The 13,600-nt window shown below is 40.3% G+C and overlaps 1 protein-coding gene across 2 annotated transcripts; it reads right to left on the minus strand.

The window, feature by feature from the left end:
* Positions 1–1,265: 1,265 nt before the first annotated feature.
* On the minus strand, positions 1,266–13,168 carry coch (coagulation factor C homolog, cochlin (Limulus polyphemus)). 2 transcript variants are annotated; one of them, XM_063908082.1, is made up of 15 exons: positions 13,076–13,168; positions 10,655–10,696; positions 10,490–10,534; positions 9,381–9,537; positions 6,897–7,030; positions 6,241–6,312; positions 5,955–6,008; positions 5,571–5,718; positions 5,301–5,404; positions 4,566–4,792; positions 4,295–4,409; positions 3,897–4,040; positions 3,649–3,805; positions 3,393–3,487; positions 1,266–3,212 (listed from the first exon to the last, which is right to left on the minus strand). In XM_063908082.1, the coding sequence occupies exons 2-15, from the start codon at positions 10,686–10,688 to the stop codon at positions 3,040–3,042; spliced, it is 1,659 nt and encodes a 552-aa protein (XP_063764152.1). In that variant the 5' UTR covers positions 10,689–10,696; positions 13,076–13,168; the 3' UTR covers positions 1,266–3,039. The 2 variants fall into 2 exon arrangements, with proteins under 2 accessions (XP_063764152.1, XP_063764153.1); XM_063908083.1 differs by having other exon boundaries at positions 13,080–13,156.
* Between the last annotated feature and the right edge of the window lie 432 nt (positions 13,169–13,600).

A 13,600-nucleotide genomic window follows, 5' to 3' on the forward strand; every position in this document is an offset into this window, starting at 1 on the left:
GTTTCCTGAAAATGTGACGGTTTTGAAATAACTTGCTTGTGTGTTTTCTGTTTACTTTACTTCCTCAGTAGATAGATTTGCTTAAATTACATTATTTATTTAATTTATTATTATTAAAAATGCATACTTGGTTAAAATTGTTTTGTATTAATGGCTTATAAATAATGCACTCAAGCTTTATTTTCATTATAAATGTAATGACTCATCAGTCGCAATCTTTCAATGTTTTACTTAATCCCTTTTAGTTATTGCTAATTGCTATTAGGACTTCCTTAGAGAGAATAAAGCTTTATCTTACAACCATTTATTCATGTATTAAGCAATTCGCTTCACTTTGTAAACCATTTATAAAGGCCACCAATCAGAAAGTGGAAAGAGACTAATTTTGTTTTGCTTTTATTTGGTTTTCTTACTCAAATAAAGTTTATGGAGCTGCAGGTCATTCAGAGCTCATTATGTCTCTGTGTCCTGTAGCGCCCCCTGCTGGATGACACCCGACACTACACCATTAACACAAAATAGTTATTGCCTCGAGTGGGAAGCGATACGGTTCAATTTTTGGAGGAGGAGAAGAAACTAATGCCAAACTCCACTGAAAAATAATCTGATTTGTAAAATGCATATTTGTTTTGCTATTCCTTAGTAATGTTGTCAATTAATGAATGCCCTTATTTATTGATGTGTTTATTTACTTAGTTAGTCAGTACTGTATGTATTTATTTAGTATTTCATTTGTTTTGATTATTTTAGCACTTAATGTACTTTATGTAGTAGATTTCTCTGCATGTAGTGTAGCTCAAAGTTATTTAAACCCCTTACATCTTTAGGTTTTTACAGGGCCGGAGAGTATTGATTGTTTTTGTGCAAAGAGGATGGTCTGAAGTTTAAAGTTCAATACGCTGTCTTCCTTTTTTTATTTACAGCAGCACTTTAGAATGAAAGTCGTCCCATTATAACCAGGGAAACACTTTTTTAAAAAACTGAAGCAAAGAGAGACTGAATGTGAAGCTTCCCCTGACCATATATATAACAGATGAAAGGTTATAAACAAGTTCCCAGTTCCATATGATATCCTGTAATGTGTTTTTAAACAAAATAAGAATCAATAAACATGAAATGTGGAGTTGTATCCTCTGACAGCTTCAATTTTTGCTTTCAGGACTCCATTTGTTTTTGTAATCTGCAGTTTGGACACCAGGTGGCGCTGCTTCACTGTCTGACAGTAAGAGCTTCAATTAAATGAACAGACGTCACAGGACAAGCTGTAAAAATAACTATTCTTTATTAAAAGACAGAGAAAACTGGTAATAAATACAGAAAAAGGACAGAATCAGCATTTAAAATCCCAATGGCAGACAGGTTTCATTTACACAGAGACAGAAAATACATGTTTTATATATTTGTTCTTAACATATGATGCCCAACTCCTCTGACCAATATAAGGTCGGCAAATACAATCGGATGACGCAAACCACAGAACCATTCAACTCATTTTAACCCAGAATGCATCAGTTTTTAGATTCAAGGGTTCAAGGTTTACACAAAAGACGAAGTTTATTTTGAAATTTGGCACTTTTTTAATCCATTCTAAAGAGCACTGCATTTCAGCTGTCCTACACCGTAGTGTAGTGTTTAAATTAAAACACTTTCTGGTGGTGAAACTGAGCTTTAAGAAGCAAGTTGTTTTTTTTTGCTGACACTTTGCTGAAACTCTGTCCTTGGAAAAAAAAAAATACAAATTCAAGTTGAACAAAATACAGAAATTGACATTTGGGCAAAATGTACATCAGGATAATTACAAAACAGGCAATGATGAAGCTTAAAAAATAAAACAAAGACAGAAAGATAAAAAGGAGATTATCTGAGAAACACCCAGGTACTTTTGTTGACTGTGGATTAAACCTCAATCATGATCAACAGACACATTCAAAATAAACATTATAAGTAATGAAAGAAGTTTGGTTTGACGTTAAGATGGTTTATAAGTCTGAAATCATTCACTTGGTCACTACTCATTCATAAAGCCTGCTGTTGTTGACGATAAGTACATTTTTAGACATTAACATGTTTATAATTCACCTGAAACCTAAGATTACTCAGTCGTGGATTCAAGCTTTATGTCTTGTGATTAAAAAGCTGATGTTTTGTAATTTATCGAGAAACTAAAGTCATATTTTCCTGATTACATTTTTTAAATCCTTTATTTTGCAGTTAATGAGTGGATCCTAGCAGGTTCTTATTTATAGTTATCTGTTTTATTTACAGCAGCCTCCTTAATTGAACACTGCAGTAAATATGTGGTTCCTGTTCTGTGTTTACTGTCATAAATCTGACTGTTTAGTGAGAAGTGAATGATTTTTGTTACTACAGATGATGAGATTGTTTAACGGTTTGGTGATTTCCCATAATCTCCTTCATTAAATAAAACATTTTTTGGATATATAAACGTGTGCTTTCCTATGTTGGGTGTATTTTATATACATGTGTGTTTATCAGTAATAGTCAGTATATGTGAGCAGTATATATATACAGTGTGTGTGTCCGTTCTTGTACTTGTACCTTGTGAGGACCCTATATGTTACCTGCACAAGGGGGGTCTTTTTGAAAACTGAGGATATTTTGACTTGTTTTCACTCCTAAAATGTATGTCTAACCTTTACCTGTGTTTATGTTTGAGATATTAACTATGTTTTTGCTTCAACGCCTGCCTCTTGAGTGATGCAAATGTGTGTAGTGGCCAAATGGTGGTACTACAACATCAGTATCTGTCCGTGATGTCATTGGACCCAATTTTGGGCTGATGTCTACAACTAAAATGTTGTCAGATAGATTCAATTATTATGTTTATACGGTTAATTTAGTATTTGACGAGCTAGACAAAATATCCTCAGTTTACAAGTTTAGGGTTCAGATTGAGAGGGTTAGATTAATTTACAGTTGTAATCACAAGTATAGAAGTACAAACGTGTGTGTGTGTGTGTGTGTGTGTGTGTGTGTGTGTGTGTGTGTGTGTGTGTGTGTGTGTGTGTGTGTGTTTTCTTAGTTATTCTCTGTAAAGTCCCGGCAGATGCCTCGGACCAGCAGAGGAATGAACTCGGCGAGGCCGGTGAACTCTCGGGTGAAGAAGGTGTGGCTGTCCTTCGGCTCGGACGACATCGATCTGAGGTCTTCCAGGGGCGCCCAGGCCACGCCCACCGAGTACATGGTGATGCCTGATTGGTGGGTAGGATAAACAGGATAAACACACACAAAGGAAAAGGACTAAAGAGAAACTGATGTTGTCTTTCCACTAGCTAAACTAAGGTTGGGGTTAGTTGTCAACGCTATCGACGTTGTTGATCTACTAACCGATAAAAAATAATTGCTTCGTGCATCACAACCTTAACACACACCTTGATTCTGTGCCGCAATTGCCGGGAGCCTGACGTCGTCATACGATTGGCCGTCTGTCACCAAAATGAGGAAGTTGCGGCCTGGTCCCATCCGCCTGAAGCAACACATTTTGTTAAACTTTCATCTTTTAGATATAATGACTTCTGATGTGAGAAGCAATGTGAAAATCCTAACAATACACTGTTATTGGGTCACAGTGTGCACCAGTGCATTTGTGCTGTGCTGTAATGGAAGCACAGTGCAACACTCTTTTACCTGAACAGGTTCTGGGTGGTGTAACTGATGGCGGCTCCGGTGGCTGTTCCTCCACTCATGTAGGGGATCCTGTTCAGGGCGTTCATGGTCTCCTCTTTGTCGGAGTGGTCTAACAGGCCGAACTCCAGCCGCTGTTCGTAAGTGAACTGCACCGCACCTGGACACCCAAAACATAGTCCATCAGCCAATCAGGTCATCAATGAATCCACTAATTCAATTATTTATCATTGTTATTCTGTGAAGCTGACCAACGCGAGCTCCCACGTCTGAGATGTCAAAGCTTCCGGCGATTCCTGCCAGGAAGTCCAGGACGAGCTGGAAGTTAGTGTGTCCGACGCTGGAAGAACCGTCGATGAGGAACCCGATGTTCACCGAGTTGTAGCAGGTTTTACCTTTAAAAACACAAATGTATTTTACACATCTTGGCTTGTCTTCAAGGTTTTACCAATTAGAAGTCTGCGTATCTGTAGGATATTCATTTCTCCACCAAATAAAATGATTTCCCGACAGAAATGTTAAGATTACTCCACAGAAATGATATGATTTATGAGATCTCTAAATATCACTTATTGTGCATTCAAGTGCGTTTGGAGTAACTGTTAATGTTCCCCGGTGATTTGTAGTGTGGATGGTAGTTGTGTCTTACTGCAGAGCAGGTTGTCCAGCGAGCAGAGCTTCTGAGCGAGAGGTTTGACGTGTTTGGTGGTGCTGAACCAGCTGGTGATCAAATAACTGAAGAAACCATTGTCTTTACACACCGCCTGCAGGACGAAGAGACAGATTGCTGCTACTGAAACATTTAATATACTGTATGTACTGTATATATTTACACCGGTACCATCGAAAGTTTGTTATCTCCTGTCTAAAAGCAACAATTTCATAGCAGATTGATTCATTTATTCAAAGGTAGTGCCCACCTTCTTCATGAAGTCCTTGTCCCGCACCATGGCGAGCTCCTCGGCCGCCGGTTTGGCCACGGACACCAGGAAGACGTTGATGCCGGACTCTCTGGCCAACATGGCCGCCTGCTCCAGGTCGTCAGAAGGCCAGCCGTCGACCAGCACCATCATGATCCGAGGGTGACCCCGCCTCGCCCCGTTCTCCTGGGTGAAGAACTTCTCCGCTGTGTGCATGATGGCCTTACCTGCAGGACGAAATCAAGACCAGACAAGGGACCAGGAAAAGAGACATCCTTTAATTGTAACTGCAGTTCAGCCACAGAGGCGCTGCCAAAGCCCTGTAGTTGATGAACGTTTATTTTCTAAAATGCTTGAGATTTTATGTAAGATCTCAGTATAATCAGTGTGAGTAATATAAGCCTCCTTCAAAATAAAAGCCTGGTACCCTCTGCAGCTGAGGTACATACCTGTGTGGTATTTGTATCAGATAGTTCAATTAAATATCAGCATCCTTCAATGAAAGTCTTTTCATACATGGGTGTGTGTTGTGTACTTGTTACACACTTATATATGCTTTGTTCTTCTGCTGTTTTTTACAACACTTGAGTACAAATTGGAAGCCACTAAAGAAGTGAGCAGAACCATCAGTTAGAAATAGAACAAATCACTAAATATGATCGAAGCAGGGTGACTGAATGTTAGTGTTATATTACGTGTGTGTGTGTGTGTGTGTGTGTGTACCCGTGTGTGTACCTGTGTTGGTGTCTCCTCCCAGGTAAGCCAGCTCTTTGATGGCAAACAGCAGCTCTTTAGGCTGAGTGTAGTTGGTCAGCAAGAACTCAGTCCTCGGAGAACCACTGCACACACATCCAGGAAAAAGACGTGTGAACTTAATCTACAAGAAGGATCATATCTATCATCCTACATATCTGTAGTCAGGTTAATCTATTTGGGGAAAAAATCTGTGTATTGCTTTTATTTCATTCTTATTTTGAGTGTATTTATGCCATGTGTGTGTCTGACCTGGCTTGGATCACTCCTACATGCGGTCCTGTTGGTCCGACTCTCAAAATAGCCACCAGTTTGCTGATGAAGTTCTTCTGCAGGTTGAACCTCCGCTGCCCGATGTTGTTACTGCTGTCAATCACCATGGCGATGTCCATCTGACAGTCTGCACACACACACACACACACACACACACACACACACACACACACACACACACACACACACACACACACACACACACACACACACACACACACACACACACACACACACACACACACACACACACACACACACACACACACACACACACACACACACACACACATGTTGAGGTAGAAGTAGTTAATTTTCAATATGTCGTGTAGAACAAACTCCACAAAAACAAAAACAGGTTACCTTTATTTCCTCCTGTTAGAGCTTTCTTCACTGATGGCTTCTTCAGTTTCTTTGCTGCAACACACACACACACACACACACACACACACACACACACACACACACACACACACACACACACACACACACACACACACACACACACACACACACACACACACACACACACACACACACACACACACTGTTAGGCCCGACTTGAAGCTGTGTGTGTGTGTGGGGGGGCCTGTATTTACAGTACTACAATGTATACTATCTGCTGTAAATAATAATGTGTATTTATTACCTGGCTTTGGAGCTACAGGCAAAGCTGAGGCAGTGGTTTCACTGGTCAACTCCAGTGGGATACTAACAGGCTCTGGGAAAACACACACACACACACACACACACACACACACACACACACACACACACACACACACACACACACACACACACACACACACACACACACACACACACACACACACACACACACACACACACACACAGAAAGAGAGGATAAGGTATTGAGTTCTGTACATTTACTAAATTACGGTATATTTCCTTAATTTAAGTGAATCCGTTTCCAGTGTTTTCTATATATAAAGATAGTTTTGAGATGTTGAGTAAAAGTATAATCAATATATTTCTTTATCCCTTGAGTTACAAAGGCTTGTCAGGAAGGAAAAAAAGGTCCTATATGATCGTGACAGTATAACGATTGAAAGAAGTTGCATATAATTCCTCTAGGAGGCAGTGAAACTCCACATCAGGCTGTGAAACCACACACAAGAATATAGTTCACTGGATGTCTATTTAAGTTTGTTCATTGAGAGCAAAAACGTCGTACATACTAATATGCCGTCTTCAAAACACCTTGTTAATTGTTAAACTGCAATACACAATCAGAAACATCAGTGAACAACATAAATGTTCAGAGTGAGAAACGGCTCCACCCACTGGTGAGGCTGAAGGAGGAGGTCCAGTGGGACAGGACCTGAGATTGGATGCCGTGGGCGTAGGAGCTCATGTAGTTTTGCCGTCCCTGCAGCTTGTTCACCCGGACCGAGCCGCCGGCCGGACCCAGCACCCCCCTGCAGAGACATTCAGAATATAATCACAATGAGAGTATCCACAACTACACTGGTGTTTCCTATGACCCTTTTGAGGTACTTTGTACTTCTATCCCTCTACAAATCAGAGGTGAATGGTGTACTTTTACTCCACTCAAGTTATTTAACACCTTTAGTTGCTAGGCAGATTAGGATGAATGATGGTAAATATAATCTCCCTTAAATCAGACTTTAGTTCACCTGCAGTAAATCCAGCAGCTACCCTGCAGTATACAAAGCCATTCAAACTAGCTGCACCTTTACCAGCTCTGAGAACACTTTAATGATCAATCATTATAAAACATATCAGAGATATTATTCTGAAATGGACCAATCAGACAATGACTACTTTTACTGTCGCTACTTTAAGTACATTTAGAGGAGAGTACTTTCTACTTTCACTGGAGGAACATTTAGAATACTTTTACTGTGACAGAGTATTCCTACACTCTGGTACTTCTACTTTACTCAAGTACAAGACCTGAGTACTTCTACTTTACTCAAGTACAAGATCTGAGTACTTCTACTTTACTCAAGTACAAGACCTGAGTACTTCTACTTTTACTGAGTACAAGATCTGAGTACTTCTACTTTACTCAAGTACAAGACCTGAGTACTTCTACTTTACTGAGTACAAGACCTGAGTACTTCTACTTTTACTCAAGTACAAGATCAGAGTACTTCTACTTTACTCAAGTACAAGACCTGAGTACTTCTACATTACTCAAGAACAAGATCTGAGTACTTCTACTTTACTCAAGAACAAGACCTGAGTACTTCTACTTTACTCAAGAACAAGATCTGAGTACTTCTACTTTACTCAAGTACAAGATCTGAGTACTTCTACTTTACTCAAGAACAAGATCTGAGTACTTCTACTTTACTCAAGTACAAGACCTGAGTACTTCTACTTTACTCAAGTACAAGATCTGAGTACTTCTACTTTACTCAAGTACAAGACCTGAGTACTTCTACTTTACTCAAGTACAAGACCTGAGTACTTCTACTTTACTCAAGTACAAGACCTGAGTACTTCTACTTTACTCAAGTACAAGACCTGAGTACTTCTACTTTACTCAATTACAAGATCTGAGTACTTCTTCACCTCTGAGTATCACTACACTTTGATAGAGTGTACTTTCAAGGTTAAATCTTGTTGAATACATCGAATTGTTCTGTGAGCTCCTCTGGTAATTTAGTGAGTACTTTTGATTTTTACTAAAGTAAATCTTTCTTTTTAACCTTTAGCAAAATGCAACCCTGTGTCATAAAGAAATTTGCGTTCTCAGTAATATTTCCAAATGCATAACTTAAATCACGTACACGGTCAATGATCAAAATAAGGCTACATTTTAAAATGAATAAGGTGATATAGGACATGATAAATGATCCTTTTAGGTAAGGACTCAGTGAAGAGTATAATAAAAATGGTCAGTTTCAAAATGAAAGGATATCCCAACAGGTGTCTCGTGCAACTGGATCTTTTTAATAAAAGATTCAGACTTCAGAGGAAATGGTTTTGGGATGAAATCAAAGCGAGGACAGGAAGACGAGATATGAATAAGTGAGGGACTGCAGGAATGAGTTTTCCCCCTGTGGCCCTCCGCAGAGACGAGGAGGTCGTTCAGGGTTGAGAGCTTAATCCTCCGGTCCTCACATTCCTTCAGAGTGTTTAGTCGAGGTTCAGCAGACAGCAGGACTCACGCTGCTCATTATTATGTCACATCTGCAGCTGCTGTCCGTAGCACTTCAATTCTATTCAGTTCATTCACAAATCGTTAAAAAAAAATACAGGAAGAACCAGAAGAATTAATGGAGATATGTGACAAGAGACACCCCAATGACCCCGGGACTAAACAGAAGACACGTCCAATCAGTATTACTGACAAATGTTGAATTGGAGAGAGTTTATGTGTTAAACAGAAACATAACATGCTTTAAATTACCTAACACTAACACAATACCATAAAACCAATCCTACCCTAACTATTAAATTAATCAAAAACATTCATTTCATAATAGATGAGATTTAATGAACAGACAATAGATTGGCAGGATGTATAATAAATGTATATTTTTTAATAAATAGAATACAGAAATGAATCAATGCTGAAATAAATAGTGAACATAATAAATAAATAAATGCATAAATTAATATGGTATTAAATAAAGGTAGGGAAAAAATCAATCAAAATATAAGTCAGAAATACATTTAAGTTGAAGATCCCAAAACCATGAATAGAGATAGAGATGTTTAAAATCACTTGACTGAATGACTCAGACCTACAGGATAAGAAACAACAGTCAGCAGGTGTCATATGTGAAGCCTCACCTGTGGACAGCGGATCCACAAACGGAGGAGATGGAGGCGTAGATGGACGTCCCGAACACAGAGACCCTCCCCTGGGTGCAGTCAGGAGGACACAGCACCACCACGCCGCCCTCCATCAGGTCCGCTCCACGGGTCACACAGCTTATCGGTAATGGCACTGATCAACACACAACAAGAGTCAGGATTAATGGAGGAAGGCAGGCAGGCAGGCAGGCAGGCAGGCAGGCAGGCAGGCAGGCAGGCAGGCAGGCAGGCAGGCAGGCAGGCAGGCAGGCAGGCAGGCAGGCAGGCAGACAGGCAGGCAGACAGACAGACAGACAGACAGACAGACAGACAGACAGACAGACAGACAGACAGACAGACAGACAGACAGACAGACAGACAGACAGACAGACAGACAGACAGACAGACAGACAGACAGACAGACAGACAGACAGACAGACAGACAGACAGACAGACAGACAGACAGACAGACAGACAGACAGACAGACAGACAGACAGACAGACAGACAGACAGACAGACAGACAGACAGACAGACAGACAGACAGACAGACAGACAGACAGACAGACAGACAGACAGACAGACAGACAGACAGACAGACAGACAGACAGACAGACAGACAGACAGACAGACAGACAGACAGACAGACAGACAGACAGACAGACAGACAGACAGACAGACAGACAGACAGACAGACAGACAGACAGACAGACAGACAGACAGACAGACAGACAGACAGACAGACAGACAGACAGACAGACAGACAGACAGACAGACAGACAGACAGACAGACAGACAGACAGACAGACAGACAGACAGACAGACAGACAGACAGACAGACAGACAGACAGACAGACAGACAGACAGACAGACAGACAGACAGACAGACAGACAGACAGACAGACAGACAGACAGACAGACAGACAGACAGACAGACAGACAGACAGACAGACAGACAGACAGACAGACACACACACACACACACACACACACACACACACACACACACACACACACACACACACACACACACACACACACACACACACACACACACACACACACACACACACACACACACACACACACACACACAGATGGACTGACCGCTTGATTCCGAGCCAAACGTCGATGAGATCAAGAAGCAAAGTCCTGCAGAGAAAGAAAGAGATCACATTAACCCGTCTTCTAACACACAAGTAAAAAAGGCTAGCTGTTCCTCAGACTAACTCACAAAACAGAATAAAATAAAACAGAAGAAGAGCAGCGTACCTGTGAGAGGCAGCAGCACAGACAGCCGAGACATTTCTGCACCTGGAAAACAGACGGACCTCAGATTACTGGGAAAACAACCAGTAAGTATAAACATATCTCTATTTATGTACAGTGTCATTGAACCAGTCAGGTCACCAAGGCAGTAAAACACTTAGTTTGTGAACCAGTAGGAATAAAGGGTACAAAACCAGTCAGCAATGCAGGTAAGTAATGGGTTAACCAGTTAGTAAAGGGATATCAAAAGCCGTCCAATAGTAATGAAATAGCTGATCAGTTAACACAACAATTAAGAGACAAGAAAATGGTTTCATAAATGAATCTGAACACAGCAGGGTATGGAAGCCCGAGAGGACAATCAGAAAAGATATTCTGGTGATTCTGTTTGTTAGGTCCAATCCTTACACTTTTCTCTCCTGTGTTTTATGATCCAAAACGTGATAAAGGGGTTTTGAAAGGATATTAATTATGAGTCTCAACAAAAACATGACGGTTTGCTAGCCTGGCTCCAAGAGGCTGGAACGAGCTCCCAGTTTAAACCAGGTCAGCAGAAAGCCTACATCTCTTCCCTCACAGACTGAAAACCCACATTGTTCCAGTGTACCTTGGCTAATAAACGCAACACAACAACAAGTACATTTGAAAAGAAATGAATTATAAAGGGTTTAGGCCATGTGAAGCTAACGCACTCTTCTTGTTGTTTCTGAGTTTGATTCTTTATTTTGATTGCACTTTTTGTAAACCGCTTTGGATAAATGATAGGCTGTTCATCTTTAAAACAGGGAGGCGAAAGTTGAACATTTTGGCGGAGACACAAGAGGCCGATAAAAATACATTTCTAGCCCCAAATAATACATTATATTAATTGTATATAATTTGCTTTCAAACAATATATCAACCTTTTGTTGAACGTCCTTTGCTTGTATTCCTAAGTACAGTATAACGTCTGCCTCTTGTGGCCGATATGAGTATTACAACAACAAACTCAATATCAGAGTAAAACCTTTTTTGTCACAAAAACGATTTAAAACAGAACTGGAAATATAAAACTAAATGCTGTACTTGTTCTTAAGTCATATCAAGACATTCTTCTAGATCAGACTTTTTTCTGATTTGCTTCTCAGGCAGTATTTATACACTGCAGCCACCAGTAGCTACATTTAAAACCATCAATCAATTGTTAAAGCGGTGGGTTCACCAGTTAACAGACTAAATACACACAACACAACATTAAAACCCACGACTGGTCAATCAAAACCAGTCAGCCACCCAGCAAATACAAAGTAAACCAATAACCCGAGCCAGTGAATCACTTAGCCAGTTGAACAGGATCAATCTACATTACCAGTCTTAAAGTCAGTAAAACAATCAACAAAATTAAAGCCAGTCAGTAAACAGTTCACAGATTATGGTCCAACATAAAACAAGAAGCCAGTTAGTAAATCAATCAGCTGACTAAAGACTAAAGGAAACCATCTGTGTGCAAACCATGCATTTAAAAGGTTAGTAAGTAGTTTATATAAAGCTAATGCAATAGTACTTCAGCCAAATAAAAAACTGCATGAATATTAGTCACCGAACTACAGCAGCAAACACTAACCTGTCAGTTAGAAGTCGAATAAAATAATTTTAAAAAAACAGCTTTTTTCTCCAGGCTGTCAGGAGGCTAAACTCTCCCCCCTGTCCCCATTGGACCTGGACTTTAACACCCCCCACACACACACACACACACACACACACACACACACACACACACACACACACACACACACACACACACACACACACACACACACACACACATCCATACCGTAAGTGTCTATGTTGAATGTGTGTGTGTGTGTGTGTGTGTGTGTGTGTGTGTGTGTGTGTGTGTGTGTGTGTGTGTGTGTGTGTGTGTGTGTGTATATATGACTAAAAAGAAGATCATGCAAACTGTGTTGGTAAACCATGCATCATTTTTGCATCCCTAAAAAACAAAACATGTTTTTGTTTTTTTCAAATTTTGCAAAATTTCTGCTTTTCACAATTTTATATAATTTAGACTGAATTTCTAAAGTCGTTAACAGTCCTTAACTTCTACTTTCAGAAACTGAGATGGACATTTTTCATCATTAATCAATTAAATCGAAAAGAACTAACCCTTATTGGGACATTTATTTAACCACATGAACCAGTTAGTAAGCCAGTTTGTGAACCAATAACACAGATCGAACTGGTTAATAAAAAATATGCCAATTATTGTCATTCAGTAAACTAATCAGGCAGAATAAACCAGCCAATCAGTAGAGTGGTTAACAGCAGGAAAGAAAAACAATCAGCAAGTCTGTTTGGATTAAAATCAGCCACAATAAACCAGATTAACCGGAAAGCATTTCATTAATTCCTTCATTCATCGAAGCAAATGAAGTGTTTCCTTACTGACTGGTTCTGCAGCAGTCGTCTCTCAGAAAAATATTCAGAGTTTAGTCCTGGAGGGAGCGGACGGTGAGCTGGGGATGCTGACCTGCTGACGATCGCCCAGCAAAGACAGGCAGCCCCTTTAAATAAGCTCTCACACACACACACACACACACACACACACACACACACACACACACACACACACACACACACACACACACACACACACACACACACACACACACACACACACACACACACACACACACACACACACACACACACACACACACACACACACACACACACACACACACACACACACACACACACACACACACACACCTTACCGTTGTGACATCGCAGGGGGAGTTGGGAGGGGCTTCACTGAGAGATTGACCTAAAGGAGGGAGAAGCAGAGACAGTGCACTTAGTTAAGATTCCACTGCAAATGTTTTTTACTTTGCAATTCAAAGTCCATATAGAGCTATAACTTCACTTCATCAACTAACAGACTCAATTTAAAATGAAGTCCCTATTTAT

Source organism: Eleginops maclovinus, chromosome 19, assembly GCF_036324505.1.
Source record: "Eleginops maclovinus isolate JMC-PN-2008 ecotype Puerto Natales chromosome 19, JC_Emac_rtc_rv5, whole genome shotgun sequence".
Classification (NCBI taxonomy): domain Eukaryota; kingdom Metazoa; phylum Chordata; class Actinopteri; order Perciformes; family Eleginopidae; genus Eleginops; species Eleginops maclovinus.